Below are 21,331 nucleotides of genomic sequence, written 5' to 3'. Positions count from 1 at the left end.
TGACTATCCCTGAAGCAAACAGATTAAAATACTACATAACTGGAATAATTGGGCATAATCTTCACTTTTTGGGGTATATGTTCCTATGCATCCCTTATTTAAGGGAATGAAAAATAACAGTTCAAATGGATGCAAATACAGTAGTGTCAAAAGGAAATTCTTGCTTACGTGAGAAGGACTAGCAAGGATAAGTAGACAGCAATAAACTGCAATTTATTTTGTATATACTTTCACTGTGTTCCAGGGATATGTATAACTCATATATATGAGTTCAATTATATATAATTAATTAAACTGGCATGAAAACCAAAAAACAGAGACTTTTAAAGTATGCAGGTAATTTTTCATTGTCTATGTTGCTTATGCATAGTGCACACTTTTGTCCTTCTGGACATTGAATAGAAACTGGAAAGTTTCACATTTGATTTACGCAGTCAATTAATTTGCAGGTTCTGAGGCAATACTGAAATGTCTATCAAAAGTATTTAATATTGCCATTATAATTGTCCTTCATGTCACAAGAATATTCCAACTAGATTCCAGTCTTATACAAGCTTATTTTTTACTGAAAATATATTTGGGGACAACATTGACATTGGTTATTATTAGAAGTTTATGTATTAAGCACCAGTAGAGAGTCAGTTAAGTAACAGTCATCAGCATGGTGTAAAAAGTAGAGAGATTTAGATGCTTCTCAGGACATAAAGGAAGACCCACTTCCAGTCTCATTTATTCAAAGTATTATCTACCACTTTGACAGCAATATAGAAGCTTGTAACAATTTGTGGGAAGAAAAGAAAAAAATGTTAACTTTAAGAAGTTAAAACCTTAGTTCTTCACTTGATATGAATTGTCATAGTTCTGTGGACTTCAACAGAGCTATCCAAAGAAGTATGCTACACAAAGAGATATCTGAGAAAGTCTTCTTCAGCCCTTTTTTTTTAATTTCTGGAGTGCAAAAGTAATTTTCTGAAATGAATAGGTAAAAATCTAAAGTATAATTCTAGATCTCCAATCCACAAGCCTGAATTAAGGGGCTGTCCCTACTTCCTTTGCTGTTCTGTTCCAATGGAAAACTTATTGTACAGGTCTCCACTGAAGGGTGGCAAACATTGATACTCCTGGATCATGGTGCATGCATGAGGGCTACCCAAACCTTTAATGCATATGCCTGGACAGGATTTTTTGGAGAAGTGGAGGCTGCCCAGACCTTCCATACTCCCTTTAGGGCACTAAGCCAGAATCCAAAGACCAGACTGAATCCAGCTGTTTGGTGCCTCCATGGCTGTAATTGTAGAAGTGTCTGGGAATTGAACTCTTGTCTCCTGTGCGGTAGACAAGGATTCTACCACTGAACAGTACTGATTTCACAATGCAGTTCTTCATTTGGTGAGATCCTGTTTTTACTCCATTGATTTCTATGTCAACCTACATTTTGAACCATATTGATAGAGACCGCTTTAGAACAAAAATATTTCTACATGTTGGGTTTTTTTCTTAAAATGTGCAACTGGCCAAACATTTGCTAAGCCCTAGCATAGCTATTTGAGAACACAGTGAAATTCCAGCAAGTTGTGATACTGTTTCATCACATCCTTATTACACATCCTTATTTTGTCCTGGACCTGAGATGACAACATTTTTAACATGAAACAATGGCAAATATTTAAGGTTTTATATGAGAAGATCATGTTAGGGCTCAGAAATTGTAAAACTAGAGCAAGGCTGAATATGGAACCTTAATTATGCCCTCTTAGGTTCAGGTATGACCCTATTATGGTATCCTCGTTACAGATGACAAAAGAAAGATCATAATCTCTTTGTTGAATGGGGAAGGTGAGCTCACTCCCTGTCCCCCAGCTCCTCTCATTTTTCACTCATTACTTCAACAGCAAAAAACCCCTCCATCCAGGCAGGTTCAATCATGGAAACTGCTAGCCCTGAATAGGACACTGTCTCATAAAGACAGGGTCATCCAGAAAAGTCAAGTTGAGTCCGTCCTGAGGCTTCTAAAACTGTGGGTACCTTAGATGCTGTAACAACCCTGGGTTAGTTGTTTGCATCATTGGTGATTCTCTGGGCAGTGTGACCTGGTGGTGCCCCTCTCCTCTCTGGGTATGGATGGTCCTTGACTTGCAAGGAGCTCATCTGCTCTTTGACAGGTCTTGTTTTAGTCCTGCTAGGTGCCCACACACCCTCCTCCCCCGAGCAAGCCCAGCAGGGGCACCAGTGTAGTTGCCAACAAGTGGACCCCAGAACAGGCATGGTACCAGGGAGCAGGCCAAGAAAGGCCTGGCCTGACTCGGCATCCAGAAAAGGGGATGGCAAGAGTGGCCATTTCCAGCCAGGTGCTCAGGGTTAGGATTTGCCCTCCACCCATAGCTGGACCCAGGCCTGGATGAACACAGCAGCAGTCCGGGGCCCGGACAGAAAGGGGGCCTGGAAACGGTAATTTTTTTTCTGTTGTCTGATGATTATTAGCATTATTTCTGGCAAAGTAGGGGGCGATACTAAAAGTGCACCTGGGGCTGCCAGGACTCCAGGTAAGGTGCTGCCCCCCCTTACGATGTCCTCTCACTCCCCAGGATGGGAGAGAGCCGGGGGCTTTCATTCATACAGAAACCGAGGGCCTCTGTAGCTGTGGTAGCTCTTCCCAGACACGGCGCTGGGTGCTGGAATAAGTCAGGCCACGAGTCAATCACCTCCCGGCCTTTCTGCCTCTCCCCGCGCGCAGGCGGGAAAGGCCGAGGCACCGCTACCCTCGCCCCCGGGGCAGACAGGATGAGCCCGCTCCGTCCCGCCGGGGCAGCGCCCGGGACTACAGCTCCCAGCGCTCCGCGGGGCCGGGAGGCGGGCGGAGGCTGGGTGGGCGGCGGAGCAGAGGGGCTTTGTGTCGGGGCGTGCGCTGGGCTACCGCTGCCGCCGCTCGCCGGAGCTTTGTGGCGGCCGCGGGGCGGTGCGTGCAGCGTGTGCGAGCCGCAGCCATGTGCCCGCGCGCGGCTGGAGCGGAGCGGCGGCCAGACCGGAGCGCCAAGGTGCAAGCGGAGCCTTTCCCCGGCCCGTGCTAAAGGGAGACGTCGCTCTGCGCCGCCCGCCCCCTCGGCTGCCGGGCTGCTGGCGAGGGGAGGGCTGGGCTGGGCTGGGCTGGGCCGGGCCGGGCGGCGGCCGCGGAGCGCGGCGCTGGTGCCTCCCCGCAGACGGCGCGAGAGAGCGGGCGGGCGGGAGCTGCCCGCGGACCGGCGCCATGGGCAACGCGGGCAGCGTGGACTCGCAGCAGACCGACTTCAGGGCGCACAACATGCCGCTCAAGCTGCCGATGCCGGAGCCGGGGGAGCTGGAGGAGCGCTTCGCCGTCGTGCTGGTGAGTGCGGGCGGGCGGGGAGCGGCCGGCGCCCATTGTCTGCGCGCCCCGCACCGGCTTTGTGCCGCGGGGCCGCGGGCGGGGGCGCCGGCTGCTGCCGCCAGGTTCGCGCGGGGCTGCGGCTCGAGGGGGCGGCGGCGGCAGCCTCCCCCGGGGCGGGCTTGGCGGGCCCCGCATCGTAGCGGCAGCCGCCTTGTCTCGGCCGGGCCGGGGGCCGCCACGTGCGGGGCCGGCGGCGGCTCCGCTTTGTGCGGCTCGCCCCGGGGCCAGCGCGGTCGCCGAGCCCGAGCCCGGCGGGACGTCGCCTTGGAGCGCGCGCGCGCGGGCTGCCGTCCCGCAGGAGCAGCGCGGCCGCCTCGGCCTCCCCCCCGCGCCCGCGGGTGCTGGCACCGCCCGCTCGCCCCGCGCCCGGGAGGGAGGTGGCGCGGGGCAGCTTGTCCCTGGTCCTGGCGGTCGTAAGACAAACGGAATTGTTCACCCGAGCTGTTCCTCGCGGTTTAGAGATTTCTCCGTCATAAAGCTTGGGTTTTAGATTAATCTTTAATGATCGCCTAGTCATTAGGAGCCTAGAGTGTTTGCTCCTATGAACCCGGCCCGGGAAGAAACACGTGGGCGGGTTTTTTTTCTTTCTTTCTCTTTTTCTGAATGAGTCTAAACATTAACAGACTGACTGTGCAGTGCGCAGTGGGCGTGTGTCTACACGTGGCTGCAGGTTGAGAGAGGCTTGGCTGGGAGGCTTTGCAGCTTGTAGAAAGCGCAGCCTGCCCGGTGCGGGTCAGGAGCCCCACCAGTCTAACAGTGAGCTGAAATAAAACAAAATGGGGAAAAAAACCTCAGGTCCTCCATAGGTTGCACATGTGTACAGGCACGGATGTGCATCCAGATGTATCTCGATTTCGTGGTGTGTGCAGGGTCCGCTGTGTCTTACTTTTCTGGCTTTTCTCTTTACCTGACTAACACAAGTGACTCGTTATCAGCAATCAGATTTCTAGGACATCTTCCATGGAAAGAGCAGTTTGCCACTGATGTTATATAGCATGCTTTTGGCATGGTTTTTCACATTTTTTATGGGCCGCTCTGTGCAATTCGTATTTTTGAGCAAGATTTTCTTGCATGCTGTCAAGTTCTCCTAACATGCAAGCTTGAAGAATGAATACAAGGAAAAAAATATCCCCTGTCTGGAGGTTGTTGTAACCTCATGTTAAATTGGTGCCTAGCAGCAACTGTTAGACTATGAACTGTTAGAATAATACTCTAGGGCTGTGAGGTACCTTCTGGCATTGAGGGAGGCGTTCTTGGGCTCAAATTGAGATGCATTTAGATTAATTCTGGTTAGACTCAATCAGCTTATCATGTCTAAGAAAAGAGTAAGCCTATTCAACTGGGCACCCCTACTGATGTACCAAATGGTACAATGTCAAGATTATCAAACATGTTTAGGAACCTCTATTCAGATCTTACTTTTGTTGGTGCAAATCAGGAGTAACTTTAGCAAACTCCTAAGAGCATAGGAGTACAGTGGTGTACATTGTATAGTTGAGATCCTAATCTAGCCTATTGTATATAAAAGTATCTAAAGCAATGTTTGAATTAATTTGCCAGTGATCTGCAGAAGAAAACAGATTGCATTTGAATTATGACCAATGTGAGAATAAATGTGTAAAAGGAATAAGCAGATTGTGTGGGAATGTCACATATGTGAAAGGAGTGTAGGTTGTAGCTGTGTTGGTCTAAGGAGATAGGCACCTGAAAAAACGTTGTCTGCCTGAGTAGTACAAGAAATTATGAGCCTGCTAAAGTGAAAGGTAGTTCTGCTGCTTACTTTAATAGGAGCAGGTGCTGTATGTTTTCAGCAGCTGGACTGAAGAGAGAGAGTAAGGGTCAAAGGACAAGTTTTTGCAGCTTTAATAAATGGGAGTGGCAGACAGACGCTATGTTCTCGGATGCATGGGAATAGTCTCAGGGCTGCAGTGCTGTGCCCAAATTTTAAGGGGCTAATGGGAAACAACAAAAACATTGCCTTTGACCTTGTCTGAAATTGGACTTAGTAAAGACTGAGATTCAGCACAACCCTCAGGAATCAGGTTGACCAGTTGAGAAAGAGAGGCCCTCATGTGACCCATTTCTGCCCCTCCACCCTTCATGGGTTGTTATGAGAGTGTTTCAATCTGTACCCAGCAGGGGAGATCATTAGACCTTTGATAGCCCATCGATAGTCACAGCTGTAGGATGAATGAGAAAGAAATGATGGGTTGAGAATATACAGACAAAAGATTTAGCCAGAGAAATGGTTATAGGAAAAAGAAGACACTGTAAGGTTTTGAGTCTAAATCCGACCTTCTTTAAGTTATATTAAGGAATTAAGCTAGCACTCTTTGCGCATCCAAAGTCCCACTGAAATCCTATAAGGATTTGCTAATAATTGCAGTGTACTTTTTTAACATGAACGCAGTGTCAAAAACAGTGAAGCAAATGTCAGTAAACACAATTCAGTGCAGTTCCAGCTGCATGCATGTCTACAACACCACCACGCTGATCTCTTCTTAGGGGCAAGTAGTGGTGTGACACGTACAAGAATCCTACTTGGGTACAAGAAATCATTCTTTGCAGTTTGCTTTTCTGTCCTGATGTGAGCACAGAGTCATAGAAATGGAAAAACAGCAGGCCACACACGTGTGTATGTGTGTACTCATGGTCAGAGGCACAAGATGGTCACATTTTTAGTAGAAGTATCTTGACAGTAACTGTTCTTTTCATTATTTCCCATTGAAATGTTCCTTCCCAACCCCTCCCCCCTCAGTCATGTGGTCCCTTCCTCAGATGGAGTAGCAGTGGCAGATGTAAATATATATTGGACAAAGGTGTGTCAGTTTGCATTTACTAACTTTCCAACAACCATATTTTTTGGGGAGGGGTCACCCACAAAGTAGTTTACCCACTTCAGATACATAAAGCCATTCTACTGCCTCCATGGTTAACCTTGTTCTCTATGTCGTGAGAAACGTATGTTAAAGAAGATGGTGAATTACATGAGAGATTCCAGATTTCAACACAGGCTAAGGACAGAAATTACACACAAAGTAGTATAAGTGACCAGTTCAGATTTGTAACACACCGGAAGTTCAGTGCACATAAACCACTTTCAAGGTGCCTGAAACTGGTTTAAGAGAAACTGGGATGGATGTAGTATCAGACTTGCCTGATTTAGGTTAAATCTGTTTATTGAACTTTTGGGCCAGATCCCCTCCAGATTCAAGTGACCTCACAATCCTCTATCATCCCAGGTTGCTTTGCATCTCCCTGCAACCCCGTCTTCTTCCTCGCAGGGTGGGTGGGCTAGCTGTGACCCAAGCTGTCTGCCCCAGGTAAGCAGGGAAGTGTGCTCTAGCACCCCCCCCCCCACCCGCGCAGTCTCTGGCGTAGGATGCTGCAGGCATGTGGCTGCATTTTCACAATCAAAAGTGAATGGCCGTTCACTTGCTTATTGACTTAATCTAAGAAGCTTAGACTATCCTGTGAAGACTGAATCGATTCAGCCTCAGGCTTTTTGACTGTCTGTACTTAGCCTGGTTGCACTACGCAGATTCCTTCAGTCCGCTACAGATGTCACTGAAGATGCATTGTGAGTAGCTGGATGGTGCCCAACACAGGGGATAGCATTTTCTGCCAGAACTGGCTGCGTCACCTCTCTGTTCCTTGTACAGAGAGGCCTGGAGGATCTTCTGTATCCGTGTGGTACAGACCTTCTCTGTAGAACATTCTTCCACTGATACAAATGGACAAAGGGAATTCATGGCGACAGTCTCTCCATTTGGTCCCCCCCCCCCCCCCCCCCCCCCCCCAGTCCATCTATATTTATCTGTTCATGTAATCTTATCTGTTTTAGGTTTTTCACTGTCATCTATAAACTCCAGCTTTGGTGGTGAAGAAAACAGTCTCAACTGTCCATAAACTCTTCAGCACCTGGAAGCCTCTAACAACAGTTTTACTAACAAGTAACTTAACAGCTTTGTTTGCTGCCATTTTCATTGCTGATGAATGGCTGAATGGGTTTCCACTAGTTTAATTGTTGAACAGTGTATCTTCTAGCACTTTATTTGCATCTTTCACTGGCAATTGTAATTGCTCTGATATTAGATTTTAGCTGAATATTATTAAAGAACAAATTGGGGAAATGAAAGTGGAGGATGATGAGTGAGCCTCATCTTTTGAGAGAGAGAGAGAGAGAACAGGGAGAGGAAAGAGTTTACTTTTATGTCTGTATCTGCAACCAACATGACATGTATTCTGTCCTTCATCTCTTTATAGTGCTGATGTGTATTCTGCACTTTCAGTAGGATGCCTAAATTAATGATTCCTTTAGTTTCAGACTCAAGTTTAAGCAAGATACAAATATCAGAAAAGTGGCAGCATGGTGCTTTTGTCTACATTATCATTGCTGACATCCCAGTTGGCCGGTGGAAGATACCAGTAAAGCTGACAGCCACATCACAGCTAATACGGATGAGACTATCTACTTTTTTTAACCCTGTAATTACAACAGTCACTCAAGAGTATAGCATGTGGAAAGCTTCTGCTTGAGTAGATTCTTCAACAAGTTTTCTTTCCCCTTTTCCGTGGTCCCAGGCTTTTTCTGGTGCTCCCATTCTCAGTAAATTACAAATCCTGGGAGCCACCACTGACTTATTTTCAGGAGGAAACCACTGGTCATCATGCTTAAACGGCATGCAGACAAAGCATACTGTATACGTTTTATAGGCACTCTCCTACAGCACCATTACCCAATGCAATGAGTGCAGGATTTGGAGACCTTGGGATAAAGCTGGATCTCTAGCAACTTCTACAGCCAGGATAGTTTTGCTCTGAACCTGCAGCTGTGTTGCATGTTTATACCATGTGGAGGAGGCAGCAAGGACAGAGTTGGCAGAGTGTATTGTTGTCTTATGAACTGTGATTGGCAACATTTGGTCATTAGCTCTATATCAGCAGTGAAGTTAACACCAAACAGCTCCTGACACTCGCAAAATATTGTTTTCTTTTACAAATGAGCGTGCTATACATGATTCCACAGAACTGGGAATAAGTGAATATATGTAAGAGGGGACAGGAAGGAAAGGAAGGTGGACCATTGTGATTGGCATTACAGCTTTCCTGGGAATTGCGCTGTTCTAATTCAAACTGCATCCATGTGGGTGATCCAGGGTCAGTCATGATCTCACTGAAGGCAGTGAGAGCTTTACTAATAACTTCTGTGAAAATATAATTCTTCTCCCATCAGTGTTTTCTTCTTCACTCTGAGATTAGACTATCTGTGCTCAATGTCCCTACCTATAAAGTGGGTGATATAATTTATATTTCATTGTGGGTATTTATAAGGTGTTTTGAAAGCCTGGGATACAAATGCTGTTTTATTATTGTTATGGTAGCTATGGGAGTCAGTAGCTTTCTGTGAAGGATGTATTTGAACCTTGGTCTTTTGCTGTTAGGATTTTGATACAGGAAGAGATTGAGTTGTATTTGAATAATTGAGAGGAATCTAATGAATATATGCTAATTTAAAATTAGTGTCAGAAGCAGGCTTACAGAATAACAGAACTATAAAAATTGGACCAAGGGGGAATTTTGGATTCTCTAGTTCAACCTCTATGAGTGCTAATGTGTTGCTGTTTCCTTTACAGCACACTTAAATGATTCAAGCAGTGACATTTTCATCAGTTTCCTTAGGGAAACAGTCTAATAGAACTAATCATTAGAAAATTTCTTTCTGGTTTCTAGTGAAGATTAATAGATTGAAATACAACTCTGTAGTGACACATCTTACGAACCTGTCTTTTACATCAGTGGGCACCATTTGTAAGGTTTCCTGTAAAATCTCTCTTTCAACCTAATTTACTGAGACACTGATATACATTTTTGAGTGTCTGAAATAAAAGCATGCTCTATAGAATATTTGGCTGCTAGCATGTTTGAGATTTGCATTCCTAAAATTAATTTCAGTGTCTGAAAACTTGAAAGATTTCGAAAATAGGTAGGTTGCTATACAGTGTATGCAGATATTTTTTCTCTTGGTAGGATATTTCCATATCAAATAATTTCCTTAATTTATTGGGCTTTACTGATGAAGGTATGAACCCATTCTGTCAAACTGCATGTGTCACTTGCTCATGCTTTTTAGTAAGCTCAAAATAGCCTGAAAGAAAGAAAGAGGCTTGCTCTAAAAAGACCCAGATGAAAGGATTATTGTGTGATGCCAACATTAACAGGACTGAATTTATATATCATAAGTCATTACTTCTAGAATATCCTTTTTATTAGAACTTCAGAATAAAACAAGAAGCTTGGGCATTAGTGGTTTCACACGTAACTAGTGAAACCAGTAGAAACCTGGAGATTTCTAATGGGTGCAGAAAAGTTGGAGCCTGATCCCTTTATCACATGATGATTTATTTCTGTTCTAGTAGTGCTTAGGGGCCCCATTGTGCTGGGTGCTATATAAATATATTACAGACCATTGAATCAAATTAATCATAAGAAAAGTATAAGAGGAGAGACAACAGATATAACAAACTGAGCAGGAAATATGCATATAGGACTTTCTGTCACTCTTCCCCCTTAAGTAGTCACTTGGGTGATAGATTTAGTATCTCATAGGATAATAGTACATATCATATTAATCAAATAATTATTCTTGCATTTCATTAAACATAACCAGACCTTTTCAAATACAGAAACTGCTGTTCCACCTTGGTTCCAAGACTTGAAAAAGGCTTTGGACAAGTATGCTTGCAAGACATCATGCCTGGTGTATTCAACCATTGGGCAACCCGTCATGTATGGGTATCGGGTTATTCCGTGAAGCCACACTTTTCAGGGTTGAATGCTGGAGCGTGGTAATTCCTTGTCAAATTCTTTTGGTTCTTCTAATATCTCTACAGATAACCTATCTAGTGTTCGTTTCTGGTCATTGTAGTTATTAGAGGTAAAAAGGGGTTTCCTCTGAAAAATATACTAATCATTGGGTGCATCTACACATGTACTTTACTGTGGAGCTGACTGGTTTCACAATAAAGCATCACTATCTACTCATGTGCTGGTATTAGGGTGCAGTAATTTAATTCACTCTGCCGTAAGATAGTACTGTTCCCAACAATACTATCCTATGGGGGGTTATTACGTGAGCTGAAGTACATGTGTAGACGGTGACAGGGTCTGACTGGGGCATGAGGGTGCTAAAGTGCAGGGGCTGCTTGCTGCTTAGCCCCACACTTGAGCACCCTTGTGCCCCAGCCAGACCGTCTGCCACCTGACACTGGAGCTTGGTGCTGACCCCCCCCCACCTCCCGGACTCTTTGCCAGCTGGGGGCTGCTTCACCCCAGATCAAACTATGGCAGTCCCAGGGGCATGTGCAGATGCTGCACCTAGGAACAGTTTATCATGTGGCCTTAATGGTATGTGTAGATGCACCCGTTGAGTGAGAGCTAACAGACTTCTAATATAGGAGAGTGATTATGTCACAGTTGATTTTACTTTGCCCCCATCAGCTGTTAGGAAGGTACATCTTCTCTTGCCTGAGTTGGAGCAAATTGAGAGGAAAAAAAAAAACACATTTTATTAAAGGGGTAGAAAGAGAAGATGTAGCCCTGTGGTCCCCCTTTGGACCTTAACGTAGAACCTTTGTGGAGGAGGGCAGACTCATTCCAGAATGCACCTCTGAACTAAAGGATTGGTAGTTAAAAAGAATCGTAGGTTTTCTTTTTTTAAACTGAACAACCATCATACAGACAGTTGGCAAAATTGCCAGTGTAGGCCAGCTACTAATACTTAGCAGCTGTAGAACTGTCCAGAGTCTCCTTTTATGGTATTTGTTCCACTAATAGTGGAAATGAAAATTCATGGTCTCATGTACCAGTGACTTCAACTGTCTTCCCATGGAAGATCCACCATTAACTTCAGAGAGAACAAGACTGGACAGCATATAACATTTTGACTGACTTTGCACCTTTAAAAGATGTCATTATTCAGTTTCTTTGTCATGGGCTTGTTATTCATACAAGTGACAATGCACAATGGTATTTTAAATTATAGGAGACTTACAATCACTATGAGTTGTGGGAGGGCGAAATCTTTTTTCTTACTGGATGTACGTGCCCATTGGTGCTAAAGTCAATCAGGACTTATAGTAAAGATAATATCTTTTATTAGACCAACCAGATTTTTGCAAAACAATATATTTAATTGCAAGCTTTCAGGCACAAACACCCTTCATTAGGCATTAAAGAAAAGATTGGAAAAGTTCTCTTGGGTAAGAATGAAAGTTCATATTTCATACAATTTCACAGAGAAGTCAATAGATGGAAAATTCCTCTGGGCAGTCAGTTCATAGCTGGTAACTAAAGTGCCAAAGTGAATTTTAGACCCAGTCCCATAAAGTTCTGAATTCCTTCTACAAGGGACTGGACGTGTCTACACATGCGTTTTAATGTGCATTAGCCTATTTTTATGTGCATTGAAGAGTCACAAAAAATCTGTGCTCTTCCACTAATGAGAATTCACGTAGGCTAATACACGTTTTTCTCATACTTCACAATTGGGGACTATACACAAGTGTCGAGGCTGCTCTGACATGCTGCAATTCCAGCAGGTTGGAACAAACTCGATCAATCAAATTTGCTGGAGCATGGCATATGCTGTGTGCCAGCAGCCTCTTGTGTCTCATGTATCAGTGTCCCTGTGCTTCAAAATGGCATCGGGAGTGCTTGCACTAAACCTTGTTCGATGAGCTTTAGTTCAAGTGACTCTGCTGCTATTTTTAGGTACAGGGATGCTGATACAGGAGACATGGTTGAGCTTTAATTAGAGAGGTTCTTGGAGCCGCTTTAATTAAAGTGCTGGCCTCCCTCCTCCCCGCCCCCAGAACATGTGTAAAAGTGCCTGGAGGTACTAGATTTAATGCGCATTACCTAAAGTGCATTAATGAGCGTGTAGACATGCCGACTGAGTACCAAGAACCCCAGTGTCTTCAGGCTCAGCAACCTGTAGTATTGGGCCCCACGTGTTATTTTCTGGCTACTTTTAGATTCCACACAAGTATGTCATAGATTCATAGATGTTAGGGTCAGAAGGGACCTCAATAGATCATTGAGTCCGACCCCCTGCATAAGCAGGAAAGAGTGCTGGGTCTAGATGACCCCAGCTAGATACTCATCTAACCTCCTCTTGAAGACCCCCAGGGTAGGGGAGAGCACCACCTCCCTTGGGAGCCCATTCCAGACCTTGGCCACTCGAACTGTGAAGAAGTTCTTCCTAATGTCCAATCTAAATCTGCTCTCTGCTAGCTTGTGGCCATTATTTCTTGTAACCCCCGGGGGCGCCTTGGTGAATAAATACTCACCAATTCCCTTCTGTGCCCCCGTGATGAACTTATAGGCAGCCACAAGGTCGCCTCTCAACCTTCTCTTGCGGAGGCTGAAAAGGTCCAGTTTCTCTAGTCTCTCCTTGTAGGGCTTGGTCTGCAGGCCCTTGACCATACGAGTTGCCCTTCTCTGGACCCTCTCCAGGTTATCCGCATCCTTCTTGAAGTGCGGCGCCCAGAATTGCACGCAGTACTCCAACTGCGGTCTGACCAGCGCCCTATAGAGGGGAAGTATCACCTCCCTGGACCTATTCGTCATGCATCTGCTGATGCACGATAAAGTGCCATTGGCTTTTCTGATGGCTTCGTCACACTGCCGGCTCATGTTCATCTTGGAGTCCACTAGGACTCCAAGATCCCTTTCCACCTCTGTGCCACCCAGCAGGTCATTCCCTAGGCTGTAGGTGTGCTGGACATTTTTCCTCCCTAGGTGCAGCACTTTGCATGTCTTGGCAGGATCTTTCCTTGCTTTCTCTGTCTCATACTCTAATGACTGGAGGGGGCAGCCACAAATAGTACTCTTATTTTCCTTTGTGCCCTGCCTTACGCTTTCACGTGTAGCATCCTTATATTGTTGCTGCACTGTTCTCTTGTAGTCTAGCTACTTCCTGCATTATGTGCTGCCCCCTGCCGGGTTGAAGTTTTTAGCTGGTGACTGTCCTTCATTTGGCAAATGTTTCCAGAGAGCTGAAGTTTCCTACTCATTGCTGTCAGTGACTGTTGGTAGAAGATTCGGCCTTTGTATTGTATCTTAAGAGAGCGAAGATTTGCAGGACTGTGCCCTGAAGCTTTAAGATGACCTGTTCCAAAATAGTAAACAATGTGCAACACTGGGGAAAGAATTTGGGAGAAAAAACTACAAGGAGTTTGCAAATGTGTCTTTAAAATGTAGCAAATGAATTATATCTATTTATTGATTTAATGCCACTGGAAGTGAATTGTGTTCTTAGCCTATTGTAAAAAATGTTGAGCTTCTTCTTTTATGTATCAGAAATAGGAATGGAAATGCAGAGATTAAAAGAAGCATTTTTCTCAAAAATAGCAAGAAAACTCACAACCCCCCAAATATTAGGCTAAACCCAGCCCAATTCCCCAAATCAGGTTTGAATTATGCCTCATAATCTATTCTACTTAGGTTTTGGTACTGTTTTGTTTTGCTCTGCAAACATTTGAAATTATCCAACATACTCTGTAATAAGTTAAAATATTTCTTAAAATGAAGTAGCCAGCTACAGTTATATATGCTAATTATTACTCTACCTTTTCCTATTTTTAAAGCTGTTTGTGCAGTTGGATATTTTCTCCCATGTATGTTAGAAAGCCACATCTGGAGACAGCATTTGCTTAGTTTCAGACCTCACTGGAGCTGTTCTGGGCAGAGATCTGGCAGTTTCATCAAGGAGAGGTATGCCATGCTACCTACCTCTGTCTCGCCACTCTCATGAAGCTACCAACAGTAGCTCTGAGGTTGAATTCAAAGGAAGAGGCTTCAGGTCCATGACCTCAAAGTATCAGTTTTATTCTAAGGAACTGTGTATTCCCAAAGGAACTGTTCACTCCTTTCTGATACTTTGTATTGTTAAAAGAAATCCTAGTCCAAATCATGCTTTGAGGTATGTCCTCAGAGTTACAGGGACTAAAAGGCAGGCCTGACCCTCTGTCTTCAGTGAACTGCCAGTCTTCACTGATGATCCAAAACCTTCAGGATTCCCACACATTTCCTAAACATTAAATGATGTGCAGCACTGGGGAAGTAATTTGGGAAAAGACTAGTCAGTGGTGTTGGCTTCTGTCATTAGCTGCAATTCAAGAACAGCTCTGTGCAACTGAATAGAGTATCTTACTCATGCTCTAACTAGGAATTGCTATGATTGACTTCAGCAGTAAGAGATGTTTGCTTATCCAACCTCACTGTTAATTTGTTTGTATTGTTTAACAATTGCTTTATAGCAGCAGCAGCTTCCTGAGCATGAAGGACAAGTAGGTGCTAGCATTGTGGATTTAGTAGCCCACTAGTACTGTAACAGATTTTTTGCTGAAATGGCTAAAATATGAGGTGGCTCCTTTCCAAAACTGGTTTCTAACAATGACTTGTGATGTGAAGGTAAAATTAATCTCTGCATTTAGGCTGCAGACAAGCCAGGATGCTGTTAGCAGCTACTAACACCCCCATAAGGGTTAGTAGCAGGGGCTAGTAGCACTCTTATGGTGCAGAGATGGCTGTAGTGAATGAATGTTAATGAACAGTCCAGCTTGCAACTAAGCAGGGAGCTTCAGGTATTTGAGACAGTGTCAGCTTATTTTTGTTAATTGATTGTAATCAAGTTTTCAGTAGGGCATCTTTTAAGTAACTTCCTTAGAAATACTATGCAATATTTTTGGCTTTTCTGCTTATATTTATAAGGATCCTTTTTCAGCAACGAACAATGGATTGTTCTGAAAATATCACTGTATGCACTTGCAGTCATCTGTCTTCTCCCCATGCCCCTTCTCTGTTGCCTCTTAAGTTTCAATTTCAGTTTTTCAGTTTTGGTTGTTACTTAGTTTTCTCTTGAGGAGCTTGTGGAAGACCATGCCCATGAGCTATCATCATGTCCTTGAATGAGCTAGGAACTGAAAATAATTCTCGTCAAAACAGTGAAATTAGCCATGTGCAACATCCTGAGCCAGCAGAGCACTTAACTACATGTTTAAGCATCTGTGTAGTCCCACTGAAGTCAAATTAAACACATGCGTAAGCACTTTGCTGGATCAGGACCAAAGTGCTGTCAAATGAAAGTGATTGTGCTGAAAAAGGAAAGGGAAATAATATTTTCTGTCATGTTCTTCAGATGTAGCATAGAAAGTACAAATGTTTTGAATATACTTCTATGATTGTCAGTGTATTCTTTTAAATACACCTATGTAGCATGTTAGAGATTTGGTTTAAGGACAATATCAGGCAGCATTTTGACACTTTTGGAAAATATAATTTAATTGTTATTGATCTGTGGAAAATTAAAGCTGCGCAGCAAAACTGTACATTTCTTTCTGAAAGAAATGTATTTAAAGGCATGATTCCAGCCATTGTAGAGCAGCTGTCATAGCAGGATTTCTGCCATGATTTGTCACATTTTAGACAAAGTGACTTGGATTATTATTTTCTTTCTTCTTCGTTTGTTTCTTTGGTAATGTCCATTTGGGAATCTGATTTAGGAGTAAGAAATTAATTTTGATATGTAATATACATGTGTGTATGTAAATAGAATCTATACCAAGTTCTAAGAGCCTGGCAAGGTATGCAATATAGTAGAAATAACATAAATTGGTCAATACAATACACGGGGAACTGCAAGCACTGTCAGACCTGAGGGCCTGATTTTGACATTCAAGTAAAAATTCAGGGCTAAGTCCAAGGACAGCTCATTCCTGATTGATGCTTGGGTACTATTGCCAAACAAATAATACAAAAAATAGTAAATCCCCTTGGGTCAAATTTTGTTCCCTTTAATTATGCAGGTAGTCATTATCATCTCACTGGCACAATACAGGAAAATGAGCAGGGTTTAGCTTGTGAATATCAATGCAAGAAGGGTGTTTGCTTCAGAAGGAACTGCACAGCTGAGCTCTTCATGTACATAGCACTGTAACTGAAAAATATTGCAGTCTTAAACAGAGAGCATTACTTCTGCTAGGAGATCTTAGCTGTGAGAGCTGTGGAAGAATGGTAACTACATCATGTGCTAACAGAATATCATTTTGACTGCACTAATTATTTTGTTCTTTATCATTTGATCATTTCCTTTAAAAGGGCCTTTTACATCAATTTAGGGTGCAGAATATTATATGCATAAATATATATAGATATGACTGTGTATACATTTAATTGTCCCAAACATTATACAACTCAGCTACTCATAAACCAGTGCCTTACTGCTTTCTGAAATGCTTCATTACATAAAGGGCTCTTTATTATGAATAATCTGATCACAGTCTGTTTCATTTAAATTCCACTGAAATTAGATGTATGTTCCTTGTGAATTTTCCTTTGGTTCTCTAAGAAAATAGGTGCTTGTCTTCTGTAAATGTGTTTTCTTAAATGTATGTTTCAGGAGAATTTTGATAAAGCAACATAATAGCCATATTGTATGAGACATGAATGGGCTTTAGAGCAGTGGCTTGCAACATGAGGACCTCTAGGCTCTCTGAGAGCCAACTGTATTAAGATGAAAATGAGTATCTGATTTTAGACTGGAACCATAGACTGTGATTTCTAAACTGAAGTGTGGATCACTATAGGAGGTAATAAGGGGCATCTGTTCACCAGCTGCCTCCCACTGCTTGCCATGCAGCCCAGAAATTGCTATGGTACGAGCCTGGAGGGCGCAGAATATTTGCTCTCCAGAAGCTCCTCAAACAGCTCCCCTGTTTGGCCACCTGCTGCATTTGCAGGGGAGGGATAGTAGCTCTGGTGGTTCCATTACTGTATTCCTTGCCTTTCCCTTCCCTTCCAGGGGTTGCGAGGAGGGGCATTAGATACCTGCCTTGTTAGCTCTGCACTGCATGAGCCGTGTGCTCAATTATGTACACAATGGTGGACTCTTTAGGAGGGAGCTTCCAGGTGCTTTCAGCTGCGCTTTCAGTGCATAGGGCTGTATTGACTGCGAGTCCTGGGCATTTTAGAATTGATGTTTCTCTTGGACTGAAAAATTTGGACAATGGTCTCTAACCCAGGGCTGTCCAACTGGCAGTCCATGGGCTGTGTGGGGCTCCCGGAGAGCTAGTATGTTGCCCATGGGCTCCCACCCAGTTTCATGTCCCTGCACTGTTGCTTTTGCTACAGCAGCCAGATCCTCAGGGCCCCCTTCTCTCTTCCAGCTTCTGCTTCCTGCCCCCCACTTATTGTAGGGGAAGAGGCCAGGCTGCTCGTGCTGCAGGCATGGAGTGGAGGGGATTGCTCACATTGCATGTAACTTTGCAGGTGGGAAACGTGTGGCTGGGAGTGGAGGAGCTGGTCTCACTGAATGCAACTCTGCAGGTTGGCAACATGCATGGCCAAGAGTGGAGGGGCTTCTCATGCTACATGTAACAAAAGGAGCTGGGCTGTCTGCACTGCAGGTGGGAAACATGTATGGCTGGGAGTGGAGGAGATTACTATGCATGCAGCAGAAAGGAACTGTCAAAATGACTTCTGGCGTTTTCCAGCCCTTACTGGCAGCCCCAGCTGCTTTCTCCCATCCAGGTGCCGGGGGAATAGTGAAGTTCCTGTCTCCACTTCTGGGACTGACAAGGGAGCAGGGTAAGCCTCTTAGCTGCCAAACACAACTGGAAATCTATAGTTGCGGGAGATTTTAAAATGGAAGAATTAGTATTTAAAAATATGTGCTCCCTGGCCGTAAGTCACTTTACTGTAAAAAGGACTTGGGAAAGAATATAGATCATACATCTGTTGTTTGTCTGTGAAACAACTGTACATTTCACGTCAAAAGCAAAGAATAAGGGGTTGGGTAAATTGGCAAACTTTCTAAACTTTTTTCAGAAGCTGGCAATTAAAATGAAGGAACAAATTGTTTAGTTCAGAAATTATAGTTGTTCATTTACCCTAACTAATGTTCTGGCATGTTCATCTTCCGACTCCCTTTTTTTCTTCTTTTCATCTTGTATGGAGAGCAAGTGAATCACGTATACCTCTGTTGGTTTTGAACGAAAAGATTAGGGGAGAAGTAAGTGGTGCAGTTATCCAAAGTCTCTGTAAAACAATGGAGACCAAGTTTGGCATAACTTCTGGAAAAGTTAAAACATTTCCAATAATTTAGTGCGTTTGGGAATGCTTCAAAGAGTTTTCTAGTTAGCTCTGTGAACATTGTAAATACAGACAATCAATTGAATTAACCATCACATATTTAACTTAGTGTGGCTGAATTGAAATTTGATGTTGCAGCATAAATCCATGTTTATGCTCTCAGATACATATACTCCCTAAACATCATGTTTGCTGCTTTTCTCAAAAGAAAAAGCCTAATGGTGCAACTCACCTCCAATAAAGAGAATTGGGTTCCCACCTGTCATCATATATAGGCTTGCTAATACAAGAATCAAGATGAAGTAAGGAAAACAGAATTTTACTGGAAAGCCAGTGATAACATTGACATGTGAAACCCTCCGAACGCTCTTGAAATCCTAGCCAGTATCTTAGTTAAACTTGTGAGCATTGTGGCATAAGTACAGCTAAAGGTATTCATACATGTTTACTCGTGATTCTTAAAGATCTTTGGCACCATATTACCTCTGTGTAAGGTGTCTGGTGGTCCAAGGTTAAGAGTCTCTAGGCTAGTCAAATTAGTAACCTTGACATACTGATAAATAGAGCAGTGCACCCTGGACTGAGCCAGGAAATTCTGTAATAAGTTTTATTCCTCTTTTCATCATTATGGGTGACTTGGAATGAGGAATCTTTCTGACATTTGTTTTCCAGAAAACTCAGCGTATTAAACAGTTCAGTGATTGTCATTTTAACAGTGCATGTTGAAATGTTTGTAATCAAAGGGATACGTTTGCACGTTTATTGCAGTGGAAACATTTTCCAAACTTCACAGTGCCCCTGAGAGACAGATAAATAGATGTCTGCTTTATAGATAGACAGATCAAAATAATAACTGATTTTCAAGTTGCCCAAAGTCACAGAGTAAGTGAATGGCAAAGGAGGAGTAGAAACAGGGATACTCAGCTTCCAAGCATTTGTTCTAATCAGTGGGAAATGAAATGAAAATCTTCACAGCCTGCCCAGATAAATAAATGTTTATTCATTGGACACACAGAGAAGATAAACTTCTCTCTCTTTGAGTAGAGCTGTAAACCGGGGGCTGGCAGTCTGCACACAGCTGTTTGAAATCATCTTTGCAGCTCCTTGCAGGTTTTTCTGTGAAAACCTGTTACTTGTATATCTCAACAGCATGGTGGCTGAAAAAAGGAGCAGTAGCAGATGTCTATGCTTCAATGGCATGATTTATTTTTGGACATTTTAAGGTTTTTCCCCCTCCTCCCCCCCAATCCCTTTCGCATTTTTTTAAATTGTATTTTAATGTTTTCTGTGTTTGTGTTTCCTGTATTTTTTTCTTTTTAGTTTTGTTGTGTTTCAGCATTTCAAACATTACATATATGCATTAGAAAAAAGGTTGTGCTTTAAATGTGAGGCCTCAATCAAAGCTTATTGTCCTTTGCATCCCATTCAGGTGGAAGAGAAGGCTGTTCACCTGCAGTACATAGTAGACTGTTTCCCTGGAAGTCAATTTTTTTGGGAAACAGATCCTGAATGATGAGATGCCACCTCAGTTGTAGGTGAGGATCCTTTTGCTGGAGGGGTAAAAGCAGCACTAACACTATGATGATTCTTGTTTCAGAAAATAGATGTTGAGGGGAAGTTGCAGGGAGAGCCTTACTGCTTCCTGCTGCAGAGTCAGCATTCTGACTTGGAAATTAGTTTGGCTTTTGTTTTGGTATAGGAAAGACAAGTTTCTTCATTGATAGGTAGGCTGCTGGTCTCCAATCCACAGCACACAGGCAACACATTTCTGGCAAGACCCTACGGTATTGCTCATTGCCATAGGAAATTAAAAAGTTTAACTTGCGGTTGACAGGTTCAGCGTGATGTTGCCCACAACAAGTTACTTGCTATTATTGTTGGTGACAGGCCAGTGAGCGTTGTGGTCACTGATAGAGATGATCCAGTGAAATATAGAGGGTAACACTAAGCAATGAGGAAAAATGCTTCCATTATTTATTATTGAAAAAGAAAAATCTCTCATGAAAAGCTGTAATATATAGGGTAGATATTGAATGGATGTTTTCACTGTTTATACATGGGGTGTTAAATATATTCATGAGAAAAGAGGAGATTAAACAGTTGTTAAGCTCGGTAATCAGATGGAAGAGTTGTTTAGGGAGCCAGGCCTGCAGGCTTATCCTGGCTTAAATTTACCATGAATGGCACGTGCCTCCGGCATCTGGGGGGGCTGGCAGCGGTGGGAGTGCGGTGGGAGTGAGCGGGGAGCTCCTGTAGACACCACTGGCACTGTGGGCAGTGGGGGGGGGGGGCAGCGCGCATGGGTAGCAAGTGCCGACCATGGGTACCACCCACAGGCACTGCCGCCAGTATTGGCTGTGACCAGCGGGGATTGCTGACTGCCTGCAGACGCCACTGGTGGTGTTGGCAACTGGGTGGCGCCTTTTTGCAGGGGCTGCATCGGCATGCTCAGGGGGTGCATGTGCACCCGCGTGTGCCCACTATGTGTCGCCCCTGAAAATGACCTTTTAAAATCTGTACATGTTCATGTTTACATAACTAGGTGCGTGAGTGACAGCCGTAACCTGCACGTGCATTGTCTGATGCACGTAGTGAGTTTGTAGAATAATGATGATAATGCAAGTCCCCTGACTTGCAGGTCCTTGCTCAGTATGCTAGATAATGGATATCTGTGTGGTTTGCACGTTATCCCCCAACAAGAAGGCTCAGAACTATCTAAAATGCACACACACAGAGAGCAAGCATCAGGGTGGGCCTTGTTTGCAGTTGATGGAG

At 43.7% G+C, this 21,331-nt stretch overlaps 1 protein-coding gene across 4 annotated transcripts in view; it reads left to right on the top strand.

Moving 5' to 3' along the window:
• Positions 1 to 2,890: 2,890 nt before the first annotated feature.
• Positions 2,891 to 21,331, top strand: part of FMNL2 (formin like 2) — a 281,915-nt gene continuing 263,474 nt past the window's right edge. For 3 of the 4 annotated variants that reach the window (XM_006260421.4, XM_006260422.4, XM_014599549.3), the window contains exon 1: positions 2,892 to 3,361. In XM_006260421.4, the coding sequence (XP_006260483.1) occupies positions 3,245 to 3,361 (117 nt within the window). In that variant the 5' untranslated portion in view covers positions 2,892 to 3,244. Of the gene's footprint in view, positions 3,362 to 21,331 lie in introns of all 4 variants that reach the window. The other variant, XM_014599550.3, reaches the window with a different exon arrangement.

Source organism: Alligator mississippiensis, chromosome 4 (assembly GCF_030867095.1).
Source record: "Alligator mississippiensis isolate rAllMis1 chromosome 4, rAllMis1, whole genome shotgun sequence".
NCBI classification, from domain to species: domain Eukaryota; kingdom Metazoa; phylum Chordata; order Crocodylia; family Alligatoridae; genus Alligator; species Alligator mississippiensis.
Note: the sequence above shows the minus strand (reverse complement) of the source record. Positions and strands in the feature narration are given on the sequence as shown.